Source organism: Telmatherina bonti, assembly GCF_933228915.1.
Source record: "Telmatherina bonti genome assembly, chromosome: 9".
Taxonomy (NCBI): Eukaryota; Metazoa; Chordata; class Actinopteri; order Atheriniformes; family Telmatherinidae; genus Telmatherina; species Telmatherina bonti.
Window position 1 is genome coordinate 11,289,841 of NC_136627.1, and position 27,609 is coordinate 11,317,449.

General features: G+C 40.6%; 1 protein-coding gene across 3 annotated transcripts; it reads left to right on the forward strand.

Moving 5' to 3' along the window:
- Positions 1–1,881: 1,881 nt before the first annotated feature.
- Positions 1,882–26,219, forward strand: pik3cb (phosphatidylinositol-4,5-bisphosphate 3-kinase, catalytic subunit beta; the record flags this gene model as incomplete). Of its 3 annotated transcripts, none has more annotated exons than XM_079246247.1 (22): positions 1,882–2,040; positions 5,286–5,514; positions 6,769–6,998; positions 10,132–10,311; positions 10,661–10,831; positions 12,585–12,674; positions 12,838–13,092; positions 13,184–13,280; positions 13,404–13,534; positions 13,845–13,895; positions 14,740–14,928; positions 16,160–16,281; positions 16,465–16,608; positions 16,751–16,850; positions 17,331–17,527; positions 17,634–17,743; positions 17,878–17,956; positions 20,146–20,313; positions 20,420–20,543; positions 20,640–20,785; positions 23,266–23,398; positions 25,971–26,219. In XM_079246247.1, the coding sequence occupies 22 exons, from the start codon at positions 1,882–1,884 to the stop codon at positions 26,106–26,108; spliced, it is 3,243 nt and encodes a 1,080-aa protein (XP_079102373.1). In that variant the 3' UTR covers positions 26,109–26,219. The 3 variants fall into 3 exon arrangements, with proteins under 3 accessions (XP_079102373.1, XP_079102374.1, XP_079102372.1); XM_079246248.1 differs by having other exon boundaries at positions 10,661–10,828; XM_079246246.1 differs by having other exon boundaries at positions 10,661–10,819.
- Positions 26,220–27,609: the final 1,390 nt, after the last annotated feature.

Below are 27,609 nucleotides of genomic sequence, written 5' to 3' on the forward strand. Positions count from 1 at the left end.
GTGCACCTTTGTGACAAGTTTTCTGTTGTCTGTCCAATGACTGCTTTTTGTAATCTTCAGATGTTTCTGTATGAACAGCACATTTGTCACTCTGTTTTTTCTGTTTAGCAGATTATAAATAAAAACTGCAGGAGTCCATTTAAGTGAGATGTTCCTACAGCAGTCTACTGAGTAACACAAACATGCTCACAGTGTTTGTTTCCATTTGGCTCATTGATAATGTTAAGTGGCTGATATCGTGGTTCCAAATGCACCACAGATGCTGCACCATCCTGCAGCTCATCTGCCTGTTGCTTGAGCACTTTACTTGGAGAGGGGGAAAGACCATTAAAGGCAATCAAGGCTGTCATCTTTAATGGGCAGATTGAGCCTTAATGGAGATGGACCTGTGGCTTAGTGGAAGAGTTAATGTGTAAGGTTACTTGGGGGCGAGGTCAGGAGATGAAATGGAAGTGATGTGACAGGATGTCAGTGGCCAAGGCGCAAGCCTAAATGTAAACTAGGCGGTTTTACACCCACTGCTGGGAAGTCACTTTATGCATTTCAATGCAACTCCGCACAGTTACCATGACGTGCACGCATGTTTGTGTCCACAGGTGAATCTTTTATACACGTTTTTATTGTTACACTGACTGACTTTTGCAGAAGCAAATTGGCTTTTTTGGCTTGTGCTTTTGAAAACATGCAGAGGAACCATGGCAGGATACTCTCCTTCTGCTTTGCTTTTGATAAGTACTTTGGCAGCACCCTGTGTGTAGAGATGGTGTGGCTTGTGCTTATGTATTTGCTCACACTTTTATGCATGCGGTAACAATCTCATAAGTGTGAGTGTTTTCATTGTTTGCGCATTGTGTTCCAATGGGACCAGATTGTCAGATGACGGGAAGGCAGGCTGGACTTTTTTGTTCTGTTTGCTTAGTGGGCATTCCTCTGAGCATTGGCCCTCATCCAAATGAAATCCAGCGGCCTCCCACTGGACACCGCACAGTGCTGCCCTCACAGGGGCACAGTGACACAAACTCCTTTGTGCCCATGAACATCTTGTTAATGAGTATATGAGAGTAAAAACATCATCACAATGTTGGCACATGTGACTTTAATGTTGGTTAATGAGTTTGTGTTCAGTTTTTTTTCTTTTTTTTTGCAGGGTGGTCTAAACAGGATATAAAAGCAGATATCTGAACTTTTTGACTTGTCTGGTTTTGGGGCCAGGCAGAAGGCTGGAGTGTGAATGCATAACCACATATTAGTATGCATTGGTGGCATGCTCTCTTTTAACCCATAAGAAACCAGCGTAACATATATGATACATACGGATTGAGACTGGCATCACTTTATGGTTTATGGTACAAACTTTATTCAAAACCCTGTGGAACACAATGGGATTTTTGTCTTTTGCCACTTAATGGACACCTAAAAGCAGAGAACTGCATGACATATCACATGGTAATAAATGGTAAATATTACTAAAAATGTGTTACATTTTTATTTTAAATTTTCATAAAGGGACAAATTAAGACCTCATATTAAAAAATTGGCCTTATTCTAACATTTTTCATGGGTTGGGTCTTTATGGATTAAATGTTATCTTAAAATGACCTGACTCATGACACTTCTTTGTATTCTTTTTGTAATGAAGTGGTTTTGTCAGTATTCCAAACTAAGCTAACCTTTTTGTCTCTGTTTTAATAGAATTTAAATACAGATCAAAACATGGGGTCCTTCAGTCATTAAATGACTTCCATAGAAAAATAATACCTGAAATACTTCGTTTTATTCGGTTTTTTTCCCAGCACACATTTTAAAACCATTAACATGAGCTTTTCTGTCCTTCATCCTGGCAGGTCCTTATGGTTGAGGTGGAGTTAGGTGCCCCTTGCCATGCCTCCTGCCATGACAGACCTCCTGGACATATGGGCGGCCCACTCGCCCCTGGCTGGACATGCTCCAGACCAGATCACCGTGGACTTCCTGCTGCCTACTGGTATCTACATCCAGATGGATGTTCCACGCGAGGCCACAATTCAACACATCAAACTGGTAAGTGACACTGGGTCACTGGCAGCATGGGTTAAGCTCAGACTGGATTCCAACAATTAGTTTAACTTCCAGCTGACAGTTTTGGCGGTTGTGACACACTGGATGACAAAGGACTTATAATAACATTAGCTTATAAATTTTTAAGTTGAAAGTAATCAATTTCTTTTCTTTTTGGATATTTTACACATCTTCTAGGCCCTTTTGTCATATAAGGGGAAAGCAGAGGCTACAACCCAAGCATACATACAAACATGTTGAGTATTACAAAGCTGGTCAGTAGTCAGACATGACCCAATGCCTGTTTTTACGCAGGTAATAACTGGTTTAGTGTTTTTGTTTGGTTTTCCTGGCCTGAGACTTTCCCTTTTTGCAAGCCACTAGCTCATGACATCATACTTATTTTTTCTTTACTTTACCACTTCCTGAGGTGTCCCACCAACACTATCTTGACTCCATCCACCCATCTATCTTCTACTCCTTATCCAGGGTTGGGTTGCGGGGGCAGCAGGCTAAGCAGGGAACGCTCAGACTTCCCTCTCCCCAGCCACATTTGCCAACTCTGGGGGGGGGGGATCCCAAGATGTTCCCAGGCCAGCTGAGAGATATAATCCCTCTAGCGTGTCCTGGGTCTCCCCCAGGGTCTCCCCAGGGGGACATGCCAGGTGTACATATGGACACTCTTATGTTTAAACATGGTATTTGTGATGGACAATCCATGACAAGCCCACAAGTCCAACAACAAACATCATTTGGGTTTAGAAGGGGGGGGGGGGGGGGGGGGGGGACCATGCCTTCCAATCACTCCCCTCCAGGTCTCACTGTCATTGCCCACGTGAGCATTGAAGTCCCCCAGCAGAACAATGGAGTCCCCAGAAGGAGCACCCTCCAACACTCCCTCCAAGGACTCCAGAAAGGGTGCTGAACTGCTGTTCGGTGCATAAGCACAGACAACAGTCAGGACCCAACCCCTCACTCGAAGGTGGAGGAAATCTACCCTTTCGTCCACTGGGGTAAACCCCAATGTGGAGGCACCAAGCTGGGGGCCGATGAGAATGCCCACACCTGCTCGGCACCTCTCACCATGAGCAACTCCAGAGTGGAAGAAGGTCTAGCCCCTCTGGAGGGTACTGGTTCCAGAGCCCAAGCCATGCGTCGAGGTGAGTCCAACTATATTTAGCCGGAACCGCTTAACAAGCTCATGCTTGTGCCAGTTTCTGCAGCCGAGGATCAGAACGCCAGGGTCCCCGCCTCTTGCTGCTGCCCAGCTCACATTGCACCCGACCCCTATGGCTCCTCCCACGGGAGGTGGGGCCCATGTAACCTTTTCGGGCTGAGCCCGACCGGGCCCCATGGGCAAAGCCCCGGCAACCAGAGGCTCGCTCTCGTGCCCCAGACCTGGCTCCAGAGGGGGGGTCCCGGTGAAGTGAACATTTCCACCCATGGTCGTTTCATCTTAGGGGTCTTTGAGCTGTACTTAATCTGGTCCCTCCTCTAGACACCTGTTTGCCATGGGTGACCCCACCAGAAGCATAAAGCCTCCGACAACATAGCTGCTAGGATCTTCCGGACTGACAAACCCCTCCACCACAATAAGGTGGCGGCTCAGTCGGCTATCTTGACTCGTACCAGTGAAAAGGTTGTTGATAAAGAAACGTTGCCAATGTTGAGAGGGAAATGGTATGTAAACCAGCCCAAAATTTCATATTTAAAGATATACCAGGAAAGCCAAAGTTAAGATTTCATGAATCTGACAGCCAGTCTCTCTAAAAGAAACAGAGGCTTGTTTGCTTTAGAGTAGCCTAGTGCATAGTAGCATAGTGTTGTGACTTCCCAGCAGTTAGCATAGTTTGTAAAGCAAACCTCCAACACAGTGCAGTCGCTACTAGTTACAGACCAACAAAACAAGCTGTTTACATCAAGAAAAAGGTAATATATGTAACATAGGGTTTTTACACTTGTGATGCTAATGTGTTTCCAAGTTGCTTATTCATTTTCTATTAAAATTTTCTATTTTCTTTCATTTATAAGTATTAAAAGTTTGACTTGACTTGACTTTACTGTAAAACATAATTTGTTCTGCACAGACAAACAAACTCGGCTGTTTTCTTGTGAAAAAGCCTGAACATATTCCAATTAGCACACAAATAAGTCAGTTTGTGCGTATTTCCTGTGAATACTTCTGTGTCATCCTTCTAACATAACCACATATGCAGGCACAGTTTATTGATATTTGCTCTTCGCAGTAATGTTTTCCTGTAGTTTCCCCTTGCCTGAGGGTCTACAAGGTTGTACGTGCATGAAAGCTGTCTGATGACAAAGACACGTGAGAGACTGTCTTTCTCTGAATTTGATATGTGCTGAGGCAGCTGAAAACAGGGAGACTGAGAGGCCTCTGATACTTTTTCTTCTAAATTTAAAAGGGGCATTTAGAAGGAAGCCGAGTGGGGTTTTGGTTTAGCTTAAGGCTGGAATACTTCTTGGATCACTGATAAAGTGATCAAAGTCTGCAAAGGTCAGAGAGCCAAGATGAGCAGGCAAATGCATGACTGAGCTTCATTCATTCATAAGATTGCATTCATGATCAAGAACAGATACTTTTTCCTAGAAATCAGACTCCCTTTTGAAATGTTTTTTTAAACTAACACTTGAAAATCTTTATTTGTCTGCTGTTACTTGAGACTGCTTCCTTATTAACACGGAGAAAAACAAAGAAACTTTGTGAGGAATGAGAACATAAAACCATTTTCTTGGATTATGCTTGAGATTGACCATTTTCTGAAAATGAATAATGAAGCTCAAGATTATGAGTTAATGATCAAGTATTTTATGCATTTTCCATGCCATTATGTGAGCAATCTTAAAACTTAACTGTTTATCATGGTAATTAGTCTTGTTTTAGCATTTATGATTGTAGAAAGATGTGCTACTTGACACCCTCCCATGTGATTATACAGTTGGGCTGCAGGGACATGAATCATGTCAACTCTGGCTGGTAATTTGTGGTTGTCTCACCCAGAAGCTGTGTAATGACTCAATGACTGACGTATGTCCCTAATCCTGAGAAAGGCATGTTGCTTATCATTACATGTGGGTTACACGCGCATAAGCAGGTCATATCAGACCCTACCAGTTTATCCATGACCATCAATTCAAAAGCAAACATACTGTTTATTCCAGTTATTCATATTATAAGTGTTAATGGAGCCAATAAAATGTTATATTTTTATGTTTTCTGTCCTTTGCAGCTCTTATGGAAGCAGGCTCAGACCTTCCCACTGTTTCCCTCGCTTGGCGAAATGGAGAGTCACATGTTCGAATGTGTCAACCAGGAAGCAGTGCACGAAGAACTGGAGGATGAAACCCGTCGCTTGTGTGATGTTCGGCCTTTTCTGCCGGTTCTAAAGCTCGTGATTCGGAACTGCGGACGGGCAGAGCGCCTGCTTGACTCTAAAATTGGCGTGCTCATTGGCAAAGGTGAGGCTTCATTAAATTTATGAATCCCACTCAGTTTGAAGGAACAGATTGTCATTCATAGCTGTCACCATCCCTGAGTGATTCCATTATTGCCCCTGTTTTACATTCCCAATTATGAACCGCACAGAAGAGTTGGTAAGTAGGACAGCAAGTCTTTCCCTGCACTTAGCAAGTCACCTCCAGTACAATGAGTAACTCTGGCACTTTTACCTCAGCCATCAGACCTAAGGCTCATATGCAGCTGGTTCCTATCAGTACCGCTGGTGGTTAATGAAAAGGCATGAAGGTTGACAAGCTGAGTTCCTGTCATGCTTTCTACTACAGGCCACTTTGTATAGCAGCTGCTAGATTTGAAATTTCATATCATCAGAGGGATGTAATACTTGCATTTTAGCACCTCCCAGAGAAAAAGTAAAATGTGCATAAAGAATTTTTATTTTGCACAAGAAGATAAATTATTTACAAATGAAGATAAAATTAGAATCCACTCTGTTAAATTAACATCAAGTGTCATTTCTAGTGATTAATTTTAAAAAAAAATGTTCAGAAAGTTAAGGGAATTAAGGTGCTTGAAGTCCACATTCCTGCAGGTTTAATATGTTTACTTGCTCCATCACATCTGATTCAAACCCAGTGAATCAAACAGCTTATCAAGTTGTACACAGTGAAATGTTGGAGCAGGGAAACATCTAAAATTTGCAGGGCTGCAGCCCTTGAGGAGCAGGGATCCCCTCTTGGTCTCTTATAAGTTAAAGGCTTTTTGTGAGAATAAAGGGGAAGCTGCATAGGCACACAGAGTTAACTGCCTCTTGCATTGCATAATAAGAAAACAATAACACATTAAAACAAACAACTTTTTTTCACTTCCAGAATCACAGTCAGACAAACTGGCTTCACTGCTAATGATTTTCTGAGACTCTTAGAATACTTCTACTTTCACTCAGTCAGAGGAATGTGGAAATGTTGTAGATGTAAATGTGTTTTCACTACCAAGAAAGCAACATTGCAGCAGCTTTTCAATAAATGCAAAGACTAGTTAAGCAGGAAATTGATTATTGCGATAAGCCAATCGACTTGTTTCTTTTGGTGTAAGTGTTCTAAGACTTTCCTTTTGTTTTATGTAAGGTTAATGTTTGTCATCTATTTTATATTCTTATTATCACAAGTAGATAGTAGGTCATTTTTCACGAGCAGTTGTAACATGAAAACAACCTCCCAATCCGACTTTTTTTTTTTTTTTTTTATTATTTTTAGGTCTTCATGAACTGGATGCCATAAATGACCAGGAAGTGAAGGACTTTCGCAGCAAGATGTTTCGAACCACTGAAGAGAAGATGCTGCGGGCGCAGATGATGTCATTTATAGAGTGGCTGCAGACCTGCTTCCCCCCACAGCTGGAGCCAGCGGCGGGGATGGACATCACAGATGGAGTCAGTGACCAGCCAGTGGACCTAAAAGTCATTATCCACTTTGCCCAGTCCCAGGTGAGGGTTTGTACGCCAGAGAGCACAGCTTACACTGTAAGGAGAGAAATCAGCACAGAAAATGACCTGCATTCATACTTTAAATAGAGAAGTAAGTGGTTCAAATAAAACATTTATGGCAAACCGACAATGGTCAAACTTCACTCTTTCAGATAAAGTCCTGAACCTTGTCAGGTGCGTGTGAAGGTGTACACCCAGTACACACCAAGACTTAACAGATATGTCCAAGATCAGAACTATTGTAGTAAAACTTGTAGAATAATTTATCTTTTTGTAGCAACTGGCCCCACATCAGTTTCTGATATGTATTTATACATTTTATATATGTTTATAGTACAAGCTTGAAGTTTCCTACAGTCTGCAAATTTCAACATTGTGGTTGTCCAGCATGTCTGGTGACACAGAGGAAACTTCTCTAAATTCACTTTTGCTTTTAAATTGTCTGTCTGAAGTGTATTGTGCCTCAGCCTGCTTCAAAGTTTATGCATTAACTTTGTTTAGTTCATTACTTTCACCCTTCAGCATATTACCCTTAAATATATATACCCTTAAAGAAGCTGCTGTGTTGCCTCTGTCCCCGACCGGCTCGGTTTATTTGTCTCCTCTTGCTAAAAAGCCGAGAGAGAAAATTGTTGGTGGAAAAAGCTGCAAACTAGAAAAGCCCTCTGAGAGAACAAATCTCCGCCACGGCATTTAAAAATGCCTGGATCCAATCGGTGATCCGGATCACCACCAAAATTAAATCAGTTCTTCTTTTTAACTTTATAACAACTCCTGAAAATTTTAATAAAATCCATCCTGAACTTTTTGAGTTATCTTGAACAAAAACAGATAAACGCTGGCAAAATCATAACCTCCTTGGCGGAGATAAGAAAAAAGCTTCGGCTTACGCAAGAAGCAAAGGGGGAGGAGCTAAGACAGGGTGCTACTTTCACATCTTGCTAGCTCCTCAACATTACCTTCTCCAGCTTTAAACCACTGAAATTTAGATTGATTTAATGAACTCAACCAGTTAAACACTTCTATAAATTTATAATGGCATTGTAACATGTTTACTTGTGTCCTTTAAACGCCGCCTGCTCAAATTCAGGGTTATGGGGAAGCTTGAGCTTATCCCAGCAATTAGCAGGCAAGAGGCAGGTACACCCTGGACAGGTCGGCAGTCCCTCACAGGGCCCCCACAGAGAGACAAACAACCATCACACTCACACTTACAGAGAATTTAGGGGAACCAATTGACCTAACGTGCATGTCTTTGGACGGTGGGAGCATGCCAGAAGACCTGGAGAGAACCCACGCATACATAGAGAGAACAAGCAAACTGTCCAGGAAGGTTACTGGTCGAGCTCCCCATGAGGAACAAACCAGCAACCTTAATTACTTACCACCACACCACTGCTGGTTTACAACTGGTAATATCTGACTGGAATTTGAATTATCTCGTGGATATTTGATGCCTGATCAATATCTGATTTGAGAGATTTTATTGTTATAAAAATACAGATTATAAATGGGATCATTTTAAACAAAATTTTTTATAAAAAATGTAAACAAAAAAATGAACTCAAAATACTATTGCTGGTAATGAAAGTGTTAAATCGTGCACTTTAGACGTCTGCTTTATAAATCTGACTTTGAATTAAATTTCAGTTTTACAATTAACCAGCCAAAAATTACACTTTTATATCTGCTTTAATATATTTTTATGTGTGCAGTGGCTCTTTGATAGAACATGACACTAAAACAAAAGATTTGTGTGTCTTGCCAGTCAGCTAGCATGTAAAAACATTAATGAGAGGATTCATAGTCTTACTTTAATTTATGTTGTAATTTATTTTTGTAATTCTCTAAAAGAAACCAGTGTAATCATAAAACCATTACCCATCCGTAGCTCGCTAGCTGTTCAACAAGAGGAACAGTCCACTGCTACAAAACAAAACCACCTTGTCTGAGTAGCAAGAGTAGCTATGTGGTTCTACTGGCGCATGCTCATGTTACTGCAGCTCAGCCTGCCTTTCTCTTCACAGTTGGCAGCTTCACAAAAGTCACGTGATCGGGTCCAACTAGCAAGACATGTGACAACACAAAGTGGGTCAAAACCATCAGTGAAATTATGCCGTTCTCTCAGACACTCTCACACATTAGCATTACAGCTCAAGGGACCAAAACACTGATTAAAATGGACCTCTTTCCCTCTCCTCTCAACTCATTTGTCCGCGTCCCTCCATCTGTCTCTTTGCCTCTTGAACAGAGATGATATTATCTAATAATAAAACAGATGGTCATGTCCCTCCAGACTCTTGTATATCAGCTTTGATCAACATCAGACGCGCACACACACAAACACGGCCGATCTATGCCGCTGCGCTCAGGTGGACACTGGCAGGAAGTCTTCTCTGGAAGGTCAGACACAATAAGAAACTTAACAGACAGGAAGTGTGGTGGAGAGCTTTATTGTTTTAAAGTGATCTGGGTTAGGATAATGTGTGCCATCAGGACTTTCACAGTATTTAACTCCTGTGTTGTTACAGTTTTCAAATATTTCTTGTTTTAAAACATGAGTAAAAGTTTCTGTGGTTCAGAATAAGTGATGTGGGGTTTTTTTTGGGTGGAGGGTTGGTAAGCTCCTGGGTGTGCTGTGAATGTCGCTGTCCTCCCATAATGTTGCTATGGCTTTGTAAATTATTAATACATGACATTTTTATTGAACCTCCAGGAAATTATAATTTCATCTCTGGTATCAGGTCAGTGCTGGGCTATTAATAGCAGGAATTGATGAGCATATTAGGCTGTGAGTGATAAATGATGGAGGACTCAAGCTTTATGTATTTAAACACGTTTTAAAACCAAGTGTGTGTGTGTGTGTGTGTGCTCAAGTATTCTCTGTTTATGTACACACACCTTTTATGCAGAATTATCATGATTGTTGTTATTTTCTCAAATAAAGAAAAAGTTTCTCCAGGTTTCTATTAGCTGTTTATCATTTTGACATCTGCAGATTTTTTTTTTTTTTTTAGATTATTGGATGTTTGTATGTTTTAAATAAAAACAAGCAGTAAAAACATACTCTATTTCTCTGGTTTCACTTTGACCCGAATGTGACTTCTCTCTGTTTTCTGTTCTCGTCTCGCAGGACTCAAGCAGTCTGAAAGTGCCGTCGTCTTGCACCCCCTCTAAGCTAATGGAGATAGCTGTGAAGAAGTGGCTGGCTACCCACGCTCCGGAGGAAGAAGCGTGGAGGGGCCAGTATGTGCTGAGAGTCAGCCACTGCCTGGAGTTCCTCTGTGGTGACCACCCTTTAATTCAGTACAAGGTCAGTGGCAGCACATCGGACTTGATGCCAGGAAGCAGAGCAGGTTTTATTGTTTGTTTGTATATCAGCAGGTTATCTATCATGCTTAATGTAGCTCTAAGAAAATAGAACAGTAGTGTGTTTTATGATCTCTGATGGAACTCATGGGTAGAGCTAAACCAGTATTGTGGGATGCCAGAGTAGATGTTCCTCTACATTATATCTGACTTTTAGTTATATCATGTGCTGACAAACATTACAGGCCTTTATGACTTGCGTGTTTTTTTGTTGTTTCTAAAAGCAGCTCTTCAGCGTGGCAGATTTAATAAACACATAGCAAATGCATACTCCTGCCCTGTCTTGTGCACAGTACATCCGCACTTGCCTTCAAGCCAAGGAGCCTCCTCACCTTACCTTGGTGCACACCAGCTCCGTGAAGGCCCTTTTTGACAAGGAAATGTCTGCCATCGGAGCAGTTGTCAGCCGCAAGACCTCCAACCCTCCTTTACCGCTACCTCCCAAAAGAAGGGTCAGTCCAGTAGTGTGTATGATGGAAAAGAATGAGTGTGATTGCATGTACTTCTCTCTTCTTTTTTTGGTGGTGGATGTGTCTATTCAGCATCTGCTGATCAGTTACATATGCAGGCCATTCAGACAAAGGTCATATCCTCATGTGGATATTTTTTTTTTTTTTTTACATAATTTTTTGCTAATATGTACGATTTATGTGCAGCAGGACAAAACTGAGGGTGTCAATGCGACAAAACAAAAAGCATCTCAGTTTGATTCTGTCACCTGCAAAGAACTGGGCAGGTGTGTTTTACCAAGTAAATACATGCCAGGCAGCTGCCACCTGTCTTTTATGAGGCTGTTTTCAAAGTGTCAGAGCAAGCCCACAGCATCCCGCCAGCATTTGCCACGTTGTCAGAAAGTATCGGCAGCGCCTCACTCCTGCTTCCAGGTGCACGATGACGTCACTGCTCAGCGCACACATCCACATCTCAGATGGCAGGCTCAATGAAATATGTCTTCGTTATCAAGCCTCCTGGAGTTTAATAGTCTGAAGCTGCACGGCCCATTGGTGTCCCTTTGATGTGTGGTTTAGAAAGATGATGAATAATACAGGTGTGAGTCACAGCAGGAAAGAGGACTGTTGGAGCAGTAACTTCATCACTTGTTCATACTGTTTCTTTATGTTGATTTACAGTAAAAACAAACCACAGTATTTCCACTTTTTTCTATGATAACTTCATTTACCGAGTGACTGTCATTATCATGATATATATTCAGTTCCGCTGTATTGATAAGTTTTGATGCTTTGGATAAATAATTCTTTTACTTGCTGATTATTTGGCAAGTTTTTCTCAAGTCTTCACTAAATTGTATCTAATCTAATTCATTAACCAGCCAGTGGATTCAACACTGTTTTTATCTTTCTACATCCAGTCTTCAGTTCTGCTTATCTTGTTTTGATGATCAGATAAATCCTTCTGTTTAATAGGGACTGGATTACATATGTTTGGTCTTTTTTTTGTTTCCTTTTTTAGATTAATTAGGTTACCAGATGAGACCAGGACGATAATGAGGTCTTCCTTTCTGATTCTCTTATTTAGAAAGTGGATTTGTTTATATGATTTGATTTTTTTCTTTTCTGAATATTTTTTGGATTTCTTTTTAAGCACGACTAACTGTTTTTTGAGGCCAGACTGGAAGAAATTGAAATGCTATAAATGAACAGTACAATAAAGGAAGTAGATAGACATGTAGGCTTGCCATAAAGGAAAGAGCTTGCAGCTGAAGTGTGGCTATCTGACAGGAAGTGAGATTTATTTACATGAAAGGAACCTTAATACAGTCTTGTGTTTTTGGAAACTTGGCTGATAATTGGTGAAAACAAAGCAGTTCTTTTTTTTTTTTTTTTTTAATGATAAAGCTTAGAAATATAGTTAGCTATATAGCTATAAATGGTTCGTCCTCGTGTGAGAATTTAAACATACGAAGTAAATGTCTGCAAAGAAAGAGAGGCAACAAACAGTAGGAAGTGTGCTGGTTAGTCATATTCATAGTTTCTAGGAGTCATGTGATGCTGTTTGTTCTGTTGACTGCTGACCCTCGCAAATCCACTTGGCTTGACATCACAGTGACCCGCCTGACCTCTCTCATTGTCTCTGTGTCTGTGCAGAGAACTGGTGGGTGTGAAGAAGCAGAGTTCTGTGCATATTTTCACAGTGCATAATGCTAATCCTGCTCCGTCACAGCAACTCTCTCTTTCTCCTCTCACTCTTCATTTTCAGCAAGTGCAGACATGTGTGTGGGATGTAACTAGCCCATTTAAGATTGTCCTGGTAAAAGGCAGCAAGGTGAACGCAGAGGAGACTGCCAAGGTAAATCTGTCTGATCTCTCCACATGTGTGGTTTTGTTTGTTGTAGCACGTCACTGAACTCACATCCACAAAACCTCTAAACACAGTCATGTGGAGGCTGCTTGTAAAAAGTCAAATTCATCACAAGATAATAAAAATAATGCTGGTATACCCGCAAAAACAGGTCCAGGTGAGGGCGGGGCTCTTTCACGGCGCAGAGCTGCTCTGCAAGCCGGCGGTGAGCAGCGAGAGCAGCAGGCGCTCCGACCACACGTGGAAAGACAGCACGCTGGAGTTTGACATCTCCGTCTGCGACCTGCCACGCATGACCCGCCTCTGCTTTGCCATATATGCCGTCATGGATAAAGTCAAGAAGCAGAAGTCCACCAAAAATGCTCACATTAACAAGTACCAGACCATCCGCAAGGCGGGAAAAGTGGTAAATACGCCATTTACACTTTTGTGGGTGCTCATATGAAATGATTTGCAGTCTGTTTTTCCACTCACCAATAACTGATTGTCTTATCTAGCACTACCCCATCGCTTGGGTCAACACCATGGTGTTTGACTACAAAGGGCAGCTGAAGACTGGAGAGATCATCCTGCACTGCTGGTCTTCCTTTCCTGGTACACACAATCACATTAACTCATACTGCATGTTTAATTATTAAACTAGAATTAAATTAGCTTCAACTCTAACATATTGATTTAAGCAAAGTGTATATCTTGTGTTTGTTTTTTCCCATCCAGATGAACTTGAAGAGATGTTGAACCCAATAGGAACTGTTCAGACCAACCCATACACTGAGAACGCTACAGCACTTCACATCCAGTTCCCAGAATACTCATCACACTCCATCGTCTTCCCACCCTTCGACAAGGTTTGTCCATGACACTTAGGTTGTATTTGTAACTCTGAATGTATGTCAAAGCTGCTGGGATTTAGCCATACTCAGAACTGTTTGGAGTACGGCAACTCAGTGGAACTGGTGAGGCCTTTTGTAAAAGACACGACTGCAGTCACCACCGTGGCTGAGTGCTTCTTATAACAGCACCTTGTGATTATGATGAAGTGGTGGCTATTAGCATGAGAGGATCAGGACGTGCACCGCTTGCTTAATGCACAGTTGCTGGAAGTGATGTGTCAGTGCATGGTCTCACTTAGTTTTTTGTTTTTTTTCTTTTTTGCAGATACTGGAAAAAGCTGCAGAGATTGTCGGCTCAAGTGACTGTGCACCCATGGTAAGTTATTGTTGAATAAGCAATAAATGTGTGAGCATGCTTAGACGATTCCATACATTCAAAGTTCATGTGAGGGCAAAGCAGTTTAGAATATGCTCTAAGGTTTGTTAAAATTAAGCCTGTAGCAAACATCTTGCCTGCTCACACACAGCACAAATGACACCTCTCAAACTTGCACCTATTGCTAGTTTCCTTGGAAACCTGGTAATCTTTGAAAGGGTGTAGATGCAAAAATATTGAATACTCACCTCCCACCTTCTATCATTCAAAACAAGAGACTAATCAGATTACTGTGTCTGTTCCTGTTTCAACGCCCCTCATCTAAAAACCTACTGCCGGGTGTGTTACGGTTGGTTATGTAACCCAGTGCTGCACAGAGGGCAAGTCTGCACACAGCCTCTTTCATAAAAGTTTGATGTGTGTGAAAGTATGGATCACCACTTGCTAGAAGTGATTGCTTATTTTTCCTACATGGCAAAGCTCTGCGCAAGCTGGCTGTTAGAAATTATAAATTACATCTGCATGGATAGACTGGCTTTGAATTCACACTCCTGGTTTGTGAAATGAACTGTGTTGTTAAGTTAAACAGTGTGGAGGTATGGAAGTGAGACGAATGAATAAAAATACTGAAGGCAGTCGGTAGGAACTTGGAAATGCTTTGATGCACTCCTGCCCTCTTGTGGTTATTTATAGTTACTGTCATTACTTAACTTCATCCTGTCATTTCCTTTCACAACCTGACTTATTCACTTATCATCTCTGCCCGCTGCGTCTTCGTCGTCCCTTTTTTCTCAAACACATCCCCCTAAACTGACCGTTTTTCTTTCCTCGCCGTTGCTCTCAGGGCCGTGGGGGTAAGAAGTTCCACATAGAACTGAAGGAGATCATGGAGCGTGACCCGCTCTCTCAGCTGTGCGAAAACGAGAAGGATTTGATCTGGACACTACGAAACGACTGCCGGGATAATTTTCCTCAGTCGCTACCCAAACTGCTGCTGTCTGTCAAGTGGAGCAAACACGAGGACATGGCCCAGGTTGGTCACTGCTATGAGCCTACTGAAAGACATTAAACAAAACTTTGATATTTAAGTGTGTTATGATAAAAATCTTCGGTAAAAGTCACTCATTCAGCCAAAACGGATCATTTCTAGTTCCACTGTGTCACATCTGCAGGCATCTCTAGATGGAAATGCAGTTCATATATCTGTACTGAACCATGAAAACATTAGATACTTTAGCATACAAAAAGCATCTTGCATGGAAAGAAGTATTGAGGTTCCCGTAACACACACCTGAGTCAAATGTTTAGTCACTGTGCAGAGCTTCATTGGCTGTTGGATTCATTTAATGTAAGCCAGGTGTGTTGGAACAGGGACACATTGAAAACCTGCAGGACAATAAGGAACCCTGTCGCTGTCCTTATTGCTCTTGATGTTGCACCACTGTGTTAATCCAGTAGCCCATAATGAACAAACTAAACAGTAAATCGGATGCAGTTTCTTTTCCTCCCCTCCTGCTGGAGAGGGGTAATTCAGGACAAATTCACTTGGCTCCAATTTGCAGTTCATGTCTCTGAGTATCAATACAACTAATTAACTAAGACTTTTTGATATTTCAATCTAAAATCAAAGGAAGATCTGGTTCAAAAGACATTTCAGCCCCTCAAAACTTCTGAAAATGATGCATAAATTTAGTTTGTAGAATGTTTTATGTGATGTTATATTTTAGTGGTTTCAGCTATATGAAGGGTTTTTATAAGACTTTTGGCAAATATCCAGGTTTCAGCTGTTTTGCTCAATGTTGACTTGAAGTAATGGACTTAAATCTAAAAAGGGAACCGTTATGTGCTGTCCTACACTGACAGAAACCCCCTTCATTATTGCATTTGACACAAAGAGCCTTATGAACACATATATTCTGCTTTTCCTATGTAAACACACCTACTCAGAACTAATTACAAAAAGCGATGCCTGTTTGAGCGATACAGCCCACACTTTGAACATTAAACAAAGACGTGTCTGACAGGCTGCAAAGAGCAAACAATCCACCATAGCAACATAATTAAACTTTATATTAGTTTCCAGATCAACTTGAATTTATTTACTGAGAGGAACATCACACACTCCATTATACCTCCAGGGTGTTAATAAGAGTGAGCACTTGTGTCATCGAGCTATTTTAATAACCACTCGTCTACATGAGGGCTGCTTTTGTCTGTAACTGATTGAATATTAGTTTGTGAATGTTTGTGTCTGTGTGTTTCAGCTGCAGGCACTGCTTCAGATTTGGCCCAAACTGAGCCCCAGAGATGCTCTGGAGCTTTTGGACTTTAACTACCCTGACCAGTATGTCAGAGAATACGCTGTAAGGTGTCTACGCGACATGAGGTAAATGCATACACTTGATGATATTTTTTGTTTACCCTAGCATCCTAATTCATTGCATTGCCCACAATCTAATTCAATACACCTGTTTCTCTCCACAGAAACACACTTAAGGCTTTTAAAAAGATTACCAAAAGGTCCTCATACACTTATTAATCTTTGATTCTTTCTCCCTCCCTCCATCAGTGACGAAGAACTGTCCCAGTACCTGCTACAGTTGGTGCAGGTATTGCGTTATGAGCCCTACTATGACTGTGCCCTCACTCACTTTCTGTTGGAACGCGCTCAAGGAAACCGCAAGATTGGACACTTCCTCTTCTGGCATTTACGGTATGTGTTCTTTTGCATAAACGTGTACATGCGATTGAGCAATTAAGCATTGCATTTTTTATTTTATTAAATGTTTAACTTTAAAAAACGCTAGATTTGACAGATTTCTCATCTGTGTGTATGTCTGTGCTTGCCTCTACAGGTCAGAGATTCACATGCCTGCGGTTTCAGTCCAGTTTGCCCTCATCCTGGAGGCCTACTGCAGAGGCAGCATCCCTCATATTGAGGTCCTAAAGAAACAGGTAAGCCATACGTGCACTCTTTTATTAATAGGCTCTTAGATTAGTTTACCAAAATCAATTTTTTCTTCAAACTGAAACGGCTCTCCTCATTATGGACATGTTGCTAAATTTCTTTCTCTCATTTATTTTGGGTGCAGCTTATACAAACATATTTTAAGGATGGTATTGTCTATTCTTATTTTTATTGCCTAAGATTGTGACAGCAGCTTCACCCTTCCTGCCCTCTAAACCTTCGTCCTCTGCAATGTTGGTTTTGACAATCACTCCTTCAGACACTTCCTGCCACTTCCTCATCATTTAGCTCAGCTTTTTCCTGTTGTGAGAAGCAAAGACATTGTCTGTGTGGAGAGAATTCTCTCAGCTGTCAACAATAGGAGTGATTTATTCTTAAGGTTCATTTGCTGGTACCAAATAAATCAAAAAACATTGCTCCAATCGTTTGAACATTTTCTTCTTTTGCACGGTCCTTCTCGTTTCCAGGTGGAAGCGCTGAGTAAGCTAAAGTCAGTCAATGAGCTAATTAAACTGGGAACCATTAAGAACGCTCGGAGTAAAACCAAGGAGGCAATGTTGACCAAGGAGGCCATGATGACATGTTTAAGACAGAGCGGCTACTCAGAGACTCTGTCAGACCTGCACTCTCCTCTTAACCCCAATGTCCTTCTGTCGGACATCAAGTAAGATAACTACTACTGATTTAAGAATTTGTCCTCTGGCAGGAAGCAGATAGGCCCACATGTCGAATCATGGATAACCATTTCCTTTCTGTCATTGTCCCATCAGTGTGGAGAAGTGTCGCTACATGGACTCGAAGATGAAGCCGCTTTGGATTGTTTATAACAACAAGCTGATGGGCGGAGACACACTGGGAATCATCTTCAAAAACGGAGACGGTAGGGGACGCCGACGTGACAGAGAACTGGGCGCAAACGTTCAAAATCAAATCATTTTGTTCTTTCAGAAAATAGAGATTTCCTTTTCAAATGACGGCACTTTCTCACCTTTTTGCATTCACTTTCATGTTCAGACCTACGGCAAGACATGTTGACCCTACAGATTTTGAGGTTAATGGATCTTCTCTGGAAGGAGGCGAGTCTGGACCTGAGGTGTGTATTTCTTTGCATCCATCTGCGTCTTCATGTGCATATATGTTCCATGAGGACAGGCTGTGACAGGCTTGTTTCTTCCTGCTCTCTGTGGGGAAGGGGAAGCTCTGGTTGGGTGCATCAGAGGAGGAGACGCACTTAATTACCCCATGCTAGTTTGACCTCTCACCTTTGCACACCCACAGATATCTATACACACCCCCACAGTCGGATACAATATCTATGTTCAAGCTTAATCAAATCCACACTTTTCACACTTTCTCTCGTCATCATACACTCCCACATCTGGAGCTGAGCTTTGAGAGGGCTGTTTTGACAGTTGAGCTTGTGGACAGTGCTTCAGATTACAGGGGCATGGGTTCAGAGTTCGACCACAGTGATTAGACACTGGGAACAAAAGCCAAGATGGTGTAATGAAACTGCATGGAACCTTGCCTGTCAGCTCTCCCTTTTCTCATCTACTTAAAATCAGCACCCATTAAGGTGAATAAGAGGTGCCTTCAAGACATTTGGTCTCCATTAAATCCTTTTCAGACTGCAGGAGAAGCGAAGTAAGAGAGTAAATCTGTGCTGAGGGCCGAGTCATGGCTATCAGATGGAAAAGAGGCATCGTATCAGTACATAATAACAGTGGCGCTACCGTCTTTTGGGGAAAAGAATGATGAGGAAGGTGTCATTATCACTTTATTACCATATGTTATTGATTCTGAGGTTCTCCATCTATTCTCCCTCAAATGATCATGAACAGAACCATGTTTATTCAGTCTGACTGGGAAGCTCATAACGGACCGAGTCTGAGTTTCACCAGAGACTACTGTACAGTGGTGCTTGATCATTTGTAGAATATTGTGTAGTTTTCACGTTGTTTCTACTCATTGTATTTTTTATGCATTAACACAGATACTTGTGCTATCAGGCATTACCACAGTTTTATCAAAATCACATCCAGACAGACCGGGGTCACAGGAGATATAGTACCGGCATTTCATGGTCGCCGTGATCCCAAACTTCAGTCCTTGAGAGCATCTGTAGGTCGACTGCTGCAGCACTCACATGGAACGGTTTATGTGAATGTTTCCACGCAGGAAAACAAGCCTGCGCTCAATTAAAACTTGTTCCTGACACACTGTGCTCGCTTCACGCATTTATTAAGAGACTTTGAGTATTTATTCTTCTCTTGAAATATAACCTTGTTCCTGTCTGTGTGAAAGTGCTGAGATTCCAACCCTTCTTTCTGTCTGTTCCAGTTGGGAAACACCTGATGGCTGGAAGTTCACTATCAGATATTGTTCCCTCTCTGTTTATAAGGAAGACAGCTTCACATAGCTTTGCAATGCAAATAGTTTTATACAGTTGCAAGTTTATTGAGTTGTGTTTTAATGGAATTTATGGTGTCACTCAAAAACTCACCAGCCGATCGGAAAGAGCCCCTGAAAAGAGCCCGCTCATGAAAGGTTTGTGTCAGAAATTAAACCAAAGAATCGAGACTCAAAACCAAAGACTGTGAAGCGCAACCAAAATAGCGAGAAGAGAGAAAGAGAAATAGGAAACTGCAAACAAAACTACTCAATTTAACCAAATAAAAGCCTAATAGTTTTTATGATGATTGATCATTTTTTATTTTGAGATCATTTATTCTACTTGAGTTTGCGAAAGTTTTGGTTTTAATTGTTTTTTGCTTGAGTTTTAAAAAGTTTTGCTTGGAGATTCTGAAACAAATCTGGTTCCATATGTTTTAATGTTGGTAAGCCAACCCCAAACTGCAGCCGGATGGTGTCTAATTCTGAAAAAACTCAATACCGTTGTTACCCATGTCCATAAACCACAGGGCTCCCTCTCATGGCCATCAGGAGAACTACAACAAGCAACAGTGTGGAGAGAAAGCCACTGCTGTCCAAGCTCAAGACTGCAGTTTGATTAAATTCCCAAATGTATGAGACAGAAAGCTGTTGGTAAAATGTACTGGGAACACAGATAAATCAAAAGAGCTTTGGAACCATATGAGATGGGAATGGTTTTCAGGGCTGTGAATGAGATGTAGAATATCTAAATTCAACATGAATCATCAGTCAGACGAGACCTATTGTGTGTGACATTTTCCACCTTGAAGTATTTACAGACAAAATGCCTGAGGATGGATATACTCTTAAATGAACTTGCTAACCTCTCCTCTCCTTGTTCTTATTCAGAATTGTGCCGTATGGTTGCCTAGCAACAGGAGACCGGGCAGGGCTGATAGAGGTAGTCTCGTCAGCAGACACAATCGCAAATATCCAGTTGACCAGCAGCAATGTTGCAGCTGCTGCAGCATTCAACAAGGATGCTTTGCTAAACTGGCTGAAAGAGAGAAATTCTGGGTGAGTATGTTAATAGATTAACTATAATGACCACAGTCACTTTTTTTTTTGTTCAGAGCAAACATTTAACACATGTTTCTGTGCTGTGTGTGCTCTCCTTTGCCAGTGATGCTCTTGATCGAGCCATCGAGGAGTTCACTCTGTCATGTGCAGGCTACTGTGTAGCCACTTACGTCCTGGGCATCGGAGACAGACACAGTGACAACATCATGGTCCGCAGCACCGGACAGGTTCGGTCATTTTTAGACATTTATTAACGCTGTATTAATTTACATCTTAGTGTTTCCCCATGTTCCTCACTAGTTTCCTTGTATTTCTTCTTTTAGCTCTTTCACATAGACTTTGGTCACATCCTGGGCAACTTCAAGTCTAAGTTTGGCATCAAGAGGGAGCGTGTACCATTTATCCTCACACACGACTTTATTCACGTCATTCAGCAGGGAAAAACAGGATATACTGAAAAGTTTGGCAGGTTTGTTCCACATCTGCCTCTTTTCTCCCTCTTTTAGTCCGTCAGATGTGTCTGTTTGGGTGAAAAACACATGAAAGTGCCTTAATTAGTCTGTAATTGTTTTATCTACCACATTATTGTATACAAGCCTATTGTGGAGGTGATGGCAAACCTTAATGAACAAAAAGACGACCTCTCGGCTTTGAGATGGGTATTAGTTTACTTTTTATTGGGCATAAATGTTTTTAATACCAAAAGGCGTAAGGAGGAGGTTATAAAAAGTAAACTCTTTGACAGGAAACGCAAAAACTTTTTTTTTTTAATGCTTTGGTTATTAAACCCAGAACAAGTTGTGTCAATAAAAGGGTATAAATATGAAGTTCTGTTGACTTTTCAGGGCAGAAGTCAAGAATATTTCTCAACGTGCAAAACTATAGACAAGCGGACGGTTGTGCAGTACCTCCTTCTACCAGCAGGCTGCAGTAGTGATTCAAACATGGAGATTTCTTTAAGCATGCTTTTTCTAAGAACCAAACTCAGCATGTTGATTGTAATATTATTATTAAGTGCAAAACACTTGCTTTTTTACTTTCATGCACATGGTATATTGATGTAAACATAGTGATTTAAGCTTTTGTGACACATCCATACGTACAATGAACTGTTATCAGTGGGTTGCTTTGAGGACTTTAAACAAGCAAATGTTCTATTGATTGTCTAAGTTGTCTTTAAATAGCTGGTCTTTTGTGTTAGAAACATCCATGTGTGCTTCTGATTCCACCTCAGATGGAAACATAAACAAAATTATAAATCAAATGCATAACTTTGATAATATCTTTCATGATGTATCTTAAAGTTATCAATTGTTTATTAAGATGGGTATGTTCAGGTACATTGTTTATTTCTGATATAATCCTATAGGAACCAACAATGTGCATCTTTGTTGTTGACCCTTGCCGTAATTTCATGTTCGTGCACTGTGGCATACCAATGTAGCGTGTAAAGGTTTCAGAAAGCAGCATTGATGTCTGCGTTGAATATCAAGTAAACACCTTTTATGGGTCAAGCGTAGTCATTTCTCGTACATGGAAATACCCAAGAAGTGTGTTATAGGAATGTGTTGTTATGGCCTAGTTGCATATATACATCATAGCTGTGCCCCACGAAGGTCAACAACTTTACCATCATCTGAAACATCAACAACATTCATTCATTCATTCATTCATTCATTATCCTAACGGCTTAATCCAATGAAGGGTCACCGGGCAACGACAATATTATTTAAGCAAAAATAATATATATATACATGATAGTGTTCAGGAGTACCCCTGTGTTTGGTGGGTGCTGACTCTGATGCACCATACTGAATGTCACTTTTTTATAGCACAGACTAGAAACAGCCTGTAACTGTAAAAATCATACGTAGTTTTAAGAAATTTGTATTTGCAGACTAATTATTTACGTTATATTTGCTTTTTAAAGTACCTACATGTCAAGCTGCTGAGCATCATGATGGTAGGATGCTGGCAAAGTTTACACTTTGGCGAAGCTACTTAACCCACACCAAAGCTGTTTATCTATAAAAAGGAGAAGTAAAGATTTTGTGGGTTGCTGCCTCAGCAATGTGGTGCATTTGAGTTCAAGAAACTGTACATTTTGTACCCAGACTGGCAGCTCATGTACGATCATTGGGTGAAAGTGGAACTGAACAATGATCGTTCTTCAGGATCCGTTGCAGTGCATCCACGGCTTAACCACAGTAGAAGTGCTGAAAGAGTTTCCTTTAAACCTGAGTATTGATGTTAGTGTTTCATTGCTTTTCTTCAGATAATGATTATCTATACACCTAACAAGGTGTAAGAAAAGATAAGCAGATAAATAGATCAATTTAGCATTGAATGGTGCATGTGGCTCCAACAGGGGAAACCATGCCTGTTAGTTCTGATCACTCTGAAACGACCATTTCCCTCTGCACACACTTCACTTCAACAAAAAGTGTGTTTTCAGTCACTGGGTGGTTGATCTTAGACAAAAAAAATTGTTTGTCACCTATTTTGAACATTTTGTGGGTGGTTTTATTTAGCTCAGTCATTGATCCACAGATAGCAAATAGTGAAAACAAAACTTTCAACAACAGCCCCAAAACCACCTTCCCACATACGTTACCTCCTGTACACACAGTGCAGCACTTACAGCGCATGTTTTTGTCTCGTCTTTTGGGGAAAAAAAGTTACATATATGAAGAGTCAGCATAAACAGTCTCAAACTACTTCATTTATTGAATTCTACTTTTCTATCATTTAATGTTTATTGCAGTTTCAAACAATGCATGTGACATTAAAATGATTAAATACACACCTGAATCAAATGCAACAGATCTCTTTATTTGCTATCTGTGTGTGATTAAAGGAAAAAAAGACTTCAGAAATGTAGCTGTACCATAATTGTTCATGACATACGATGAGGTAAACAACTGTGTGTGTCTTTTATGCTTCTTATAGTTTCCGTCAATACTGTGAGGAGGCTTATCTAATCTTGAGGAAGAATGGTAACCTCTTCATCACGCTGTTTGCCCTCATGCTGACTGCTGGACTACCTGAGCTCACCTCAGTCAAAGACATTCAATACCTAAAGGTATGATGTACACAGATGTAGTGAAATGTTGTGTTTTAGAGTGTGAAAAGTCTAAATGTACTTAAACATCAGTTACAGTCATTGTGTGATGACCTACATGGGATATTTCTAATTGAAGCTATTTAAATCAGTGATAAACGTGGGAAGTTTGCAGTTTTTCTGATGAAAATCAGAACATGTCATTTCAATTACATTATAGCAAAAGAAATTGTGTTTTTAACATTCATAATAATCCTAATACTTTAATCTTCTCGAGTATTCAGCAAAAGTTGTGCACTTGTCTCAACTGCATATAAAGCTCTGTTTGTTTCCAACTTAGAAACTAAAGCCAAAGAACTGGTTGTGTTGAATAATTTGCCTTTTAAGAAACCAAAAATAACAGAAAAAACAAATGCTTGTTTTTTGGGGGGTTTTTTTTCTCCACAAAACAATTAAACTGTCAAGAGATTAAACTGTGTGAACAACTGCTGTGTACAGATATGAGAGCAGTAGGGCCTCCAAAAGTTTATGCTCACTGCTTTTGGAAAAAAAGAATTGCGGTGAGATGTTTGTTTACTTTATGTTTACCTCATAATGATGCATGAAATTCCTCTGACCTACTGAGAGTGACTGAGCTGTAATATGAACCTGTGTGGTGTATTATGTAACAAACGCTCATTGTGACTACAGTGACTCAATTCACGCCTAGCTGTGACTGCACTGGCAAAAGTCTGCACAGCTGCATTGACAACCCTGAATTATTAATAAAAAGAGATGTTTGTTAAATTTAAGCAAAAAAAAGCAGGTTGGCTTTGAGTTTCATCATTTCAGAATTGCAGAGTGATCCTAAGGATTTTTGCAGATTAACTTCAAATATTTTCTTTATATAAATCCATTCTTGCTTCTTTTTTCCCCATATGGTCCCAAGTTTTTTAAGTTGTGAAATGTAGAAATGACCATTTTGAAAGTTAGATGTTTTCATTTAAAACTTGCTGAGGGTTATGGAGGACCACAGCAAACAGCAACATTTGCAGGTGTGATTGGCTGCGATACACGATACGTATGAGGTCCATAGCCTCCTATAAGGTCATCATCTGCCATTGTTCTTAGGAAGAAAACGGACAAGATGTTTCTTGCAGTGCGCTTTATCTCTGACTAAGACACTAACTATGTTTAGGAAAACGGATGTTTTTAACTGGTGCACCATTGACTACATGTGGCAGCTGGTTCATATGGCAACGGCTACTTGTAGCAACAAATGTTAAACCACACTAGTCAAAAGTCTGAGCAATGAATTTGTCAAGATAATTTTTGTTTAGATAGTGTTCTTTTGTTTTCTTGAGCACATTTATAATTTACTGTTCATAGAAAAAAAAAGTCACAAAGTCCAGGAAGAGACAAAAAATGAAGCCAGACAGGCTTATGTGAAGCCTCCACCATAAAACTAGGCCATATAAATCTAAATATCCAAGCTGATAAAACAAAGCAATATTTAAATCAGCAGTGTCCAAAGTCAGTCCTGGAGGGCTGAAGTCCTGCAGGTTTTTTTTTTTTTTTTATATCCCTGTTCCAACACACACGACCTACACTGAATGGATCCAGCAACCTATGAAGTTGTGACTGATTAATTTGATTCAGGTGTGTTGGAGCAGGGTTACATAGAAAACCTGCAGGATTGTGGTCCTCAAGGAGTGGAACTAGAAACCCGGATTTAAAGGGATGCATGCATACATAAAAGATTATAAATCCACAATCAAATCACCTTTTAAACTTTTCTTAAAACTTTTTATATTAGGACAGTTGTTCAAGAAATATTATTTCATATTTTAGCTGCTCCGTTTCTCGTTGGAAACTTAACGACCGAGAAAAATAAAGATCTGCTGATGAGTTACATGAGGATGCAATTTTAAAATAGCACAAAATGTTATTTGGAGTTGTCCCTTTGTTTGAACCCATTTCATATATATATATATATATATATATATATATATATATATATATATATATATATATGTATATATATATATATATACATATGTAAACCTGAAAGGTGGTAAAATCCTTAATAAGGATTATTTATAAACTTGAGAATTTACCCAGTCTGCATGTTCTCTACAGATTAAGTTCTCATCAACGATGACCCCTAAAAATCTACTTGTTGATCATTTACAGAGTTCAGATGTAATTTGAAATACTGCACATCTTAGAGCAGATTTATGCCCACTAAAATTCGTATAATTGGATAAAAGATCATCTATCCAATTATGCGATCAAAAGATCAGAAGATCCTTATCTGTGAATATCCATCTGCTGGTCATGATTAATTGGTAAGATCTTTCTTTTCTTCGGTTTGGGTAGTATTTCTCTCGTATGTAATGTCATAAAAAGTAAAAGGTTTTTTGCTCTCATTGCTGTTTTATGTGTCAAAATGTTGCTTTTTAAGCCAACTTTCGACTACAAAATAAACTAAATCAGTGCAGAAAGTGAGTACTAATGAGTCTACTCTTTGTTTCTGTTGAATCACTGAGCAGCTATTGAACATGTTACAGCCCAGACCTGACCCCTCTCCTCTCTAACTCTCGTCCTCCTCCAGGACTCTCTGGCTCTGGGAAAAACAGACGAAGAGGCCCTGAAGCAGTTCCGCCAGAAGTTTGACGAAGCCCTGAGAGAGAGCTGGACGACTAAGGTGAACTGGATGGCCCACAATGTGGCCAAAGACAACCGCTCCTAGAACTGCTGCAACCCCCAAAAGATAGGGGGCAAGGGGCCAAGAGACACCACGAGGGAACTAGTGGGAAGGGCTGAGATGTGCCAAGGATACAGGGTGATGGATACCCTGATTATAAGAAGGGAATCTAGCTGAAATCTGGAACATGAGCACATGATACGCCCCCTTCCCCCCCATGCCGAAGATACGGTTCAGTTACCCCGCACACTTATATCCCTCTTTACCCTGCATCACCCTGGCATGGTGTCCTACGAACCTCTGAATTCTCAGTGTCATGACATTTCTGTGGAGTCACAGTGGGTGACGTCATTGCATGTTTTGCACAGGCACAACAGCTGTTGGAGCACGCAGCCAAAGGAAGGGAACTGAAGCACCCACTTTGCCCACATTACATCTTCAGAGACGACCTGTTGAAATGGAGCGGGGGCTGAACCAACAGTTATCCAAAGTAAAGTTTGGGAGTGGCTTAATTCTGTCATTGACCTTATGCTCTGCTTGAAAGAAAGAGGGGGACGCACAATTTGGCTACAGCCTGAGAGTGTTTCAAGCAGGGCAGTGATAACAGAGGTGTGTGGGAAGGGCGGAGCGGAAAAGATGAAAACATGACTTTCACGTCTTGAAACAATGCACACGACAGCCACAGGAAGTGCACTTTGACACTCACTCTCGCTGTCTTAGAGTGTGGCACCAAACTGCAGGAAGATTGTATTGTACATTACTTTTTTTTTTTTTTCTTTTTAAGTTTTTGTTTTTGGTTTTTTTTTGCTGTTTAATAATTTAGTCACGTGACATTGATGTGCCAGACTACTATAGTAGTCCACACTTGTGAGGGAAATGTGACTGAAAGCGAAGGACTGACTAGAGACGAAGATGCTCTGAGCCTTTTGGTCCACTGTCTGGATCGTTGAACACTGGAAGGTTTTTTGGAAAGACAAATAATGATTATCCAGAAAGTCTTTTAATGAACTAAACTTTGTTTTTTTGTTTAGTTTTTTTTTCCAGTTGTTTCTCTTAACATTGTGAAATCAAAAGCATTACTATCTCTACCCTGTTTGTCATCGTTTTAAAGGGCCGTTTTAAACTCGCTGCGACTGATGCTTTTAATTTGTTCAGACCAAAACAGAAAAGCAGATGTTTAGTAATTTTATTGTTTCATACTGTGTTTTTAATGATCTGTTCGGAAATTGAATGTGCAAAAATGCGCCGCTTTATTAAGTGTATTTGTTTTTATATGAGCAGATGTGGGCAGAGTCTGGGGCCTGTGTGGGCAGGATTTATCACTGGGGACATTAATTACACTGCGATGCGAACTACTTTGTTTTTGACACATGGTGCTCTACCAGCATCTGTTTTGATTTTTTTGTGCAATATCTGACTATTCGACCTATATCGTATCATATAAACCTTGGGCCCAGGTCCGGGCCTATAATCGTTCTGTCTGCTGGTTTATGTGTGACACAGCTGTATTTCGCACCAGTAGCCTTCAGAAGACTCATACACTGGA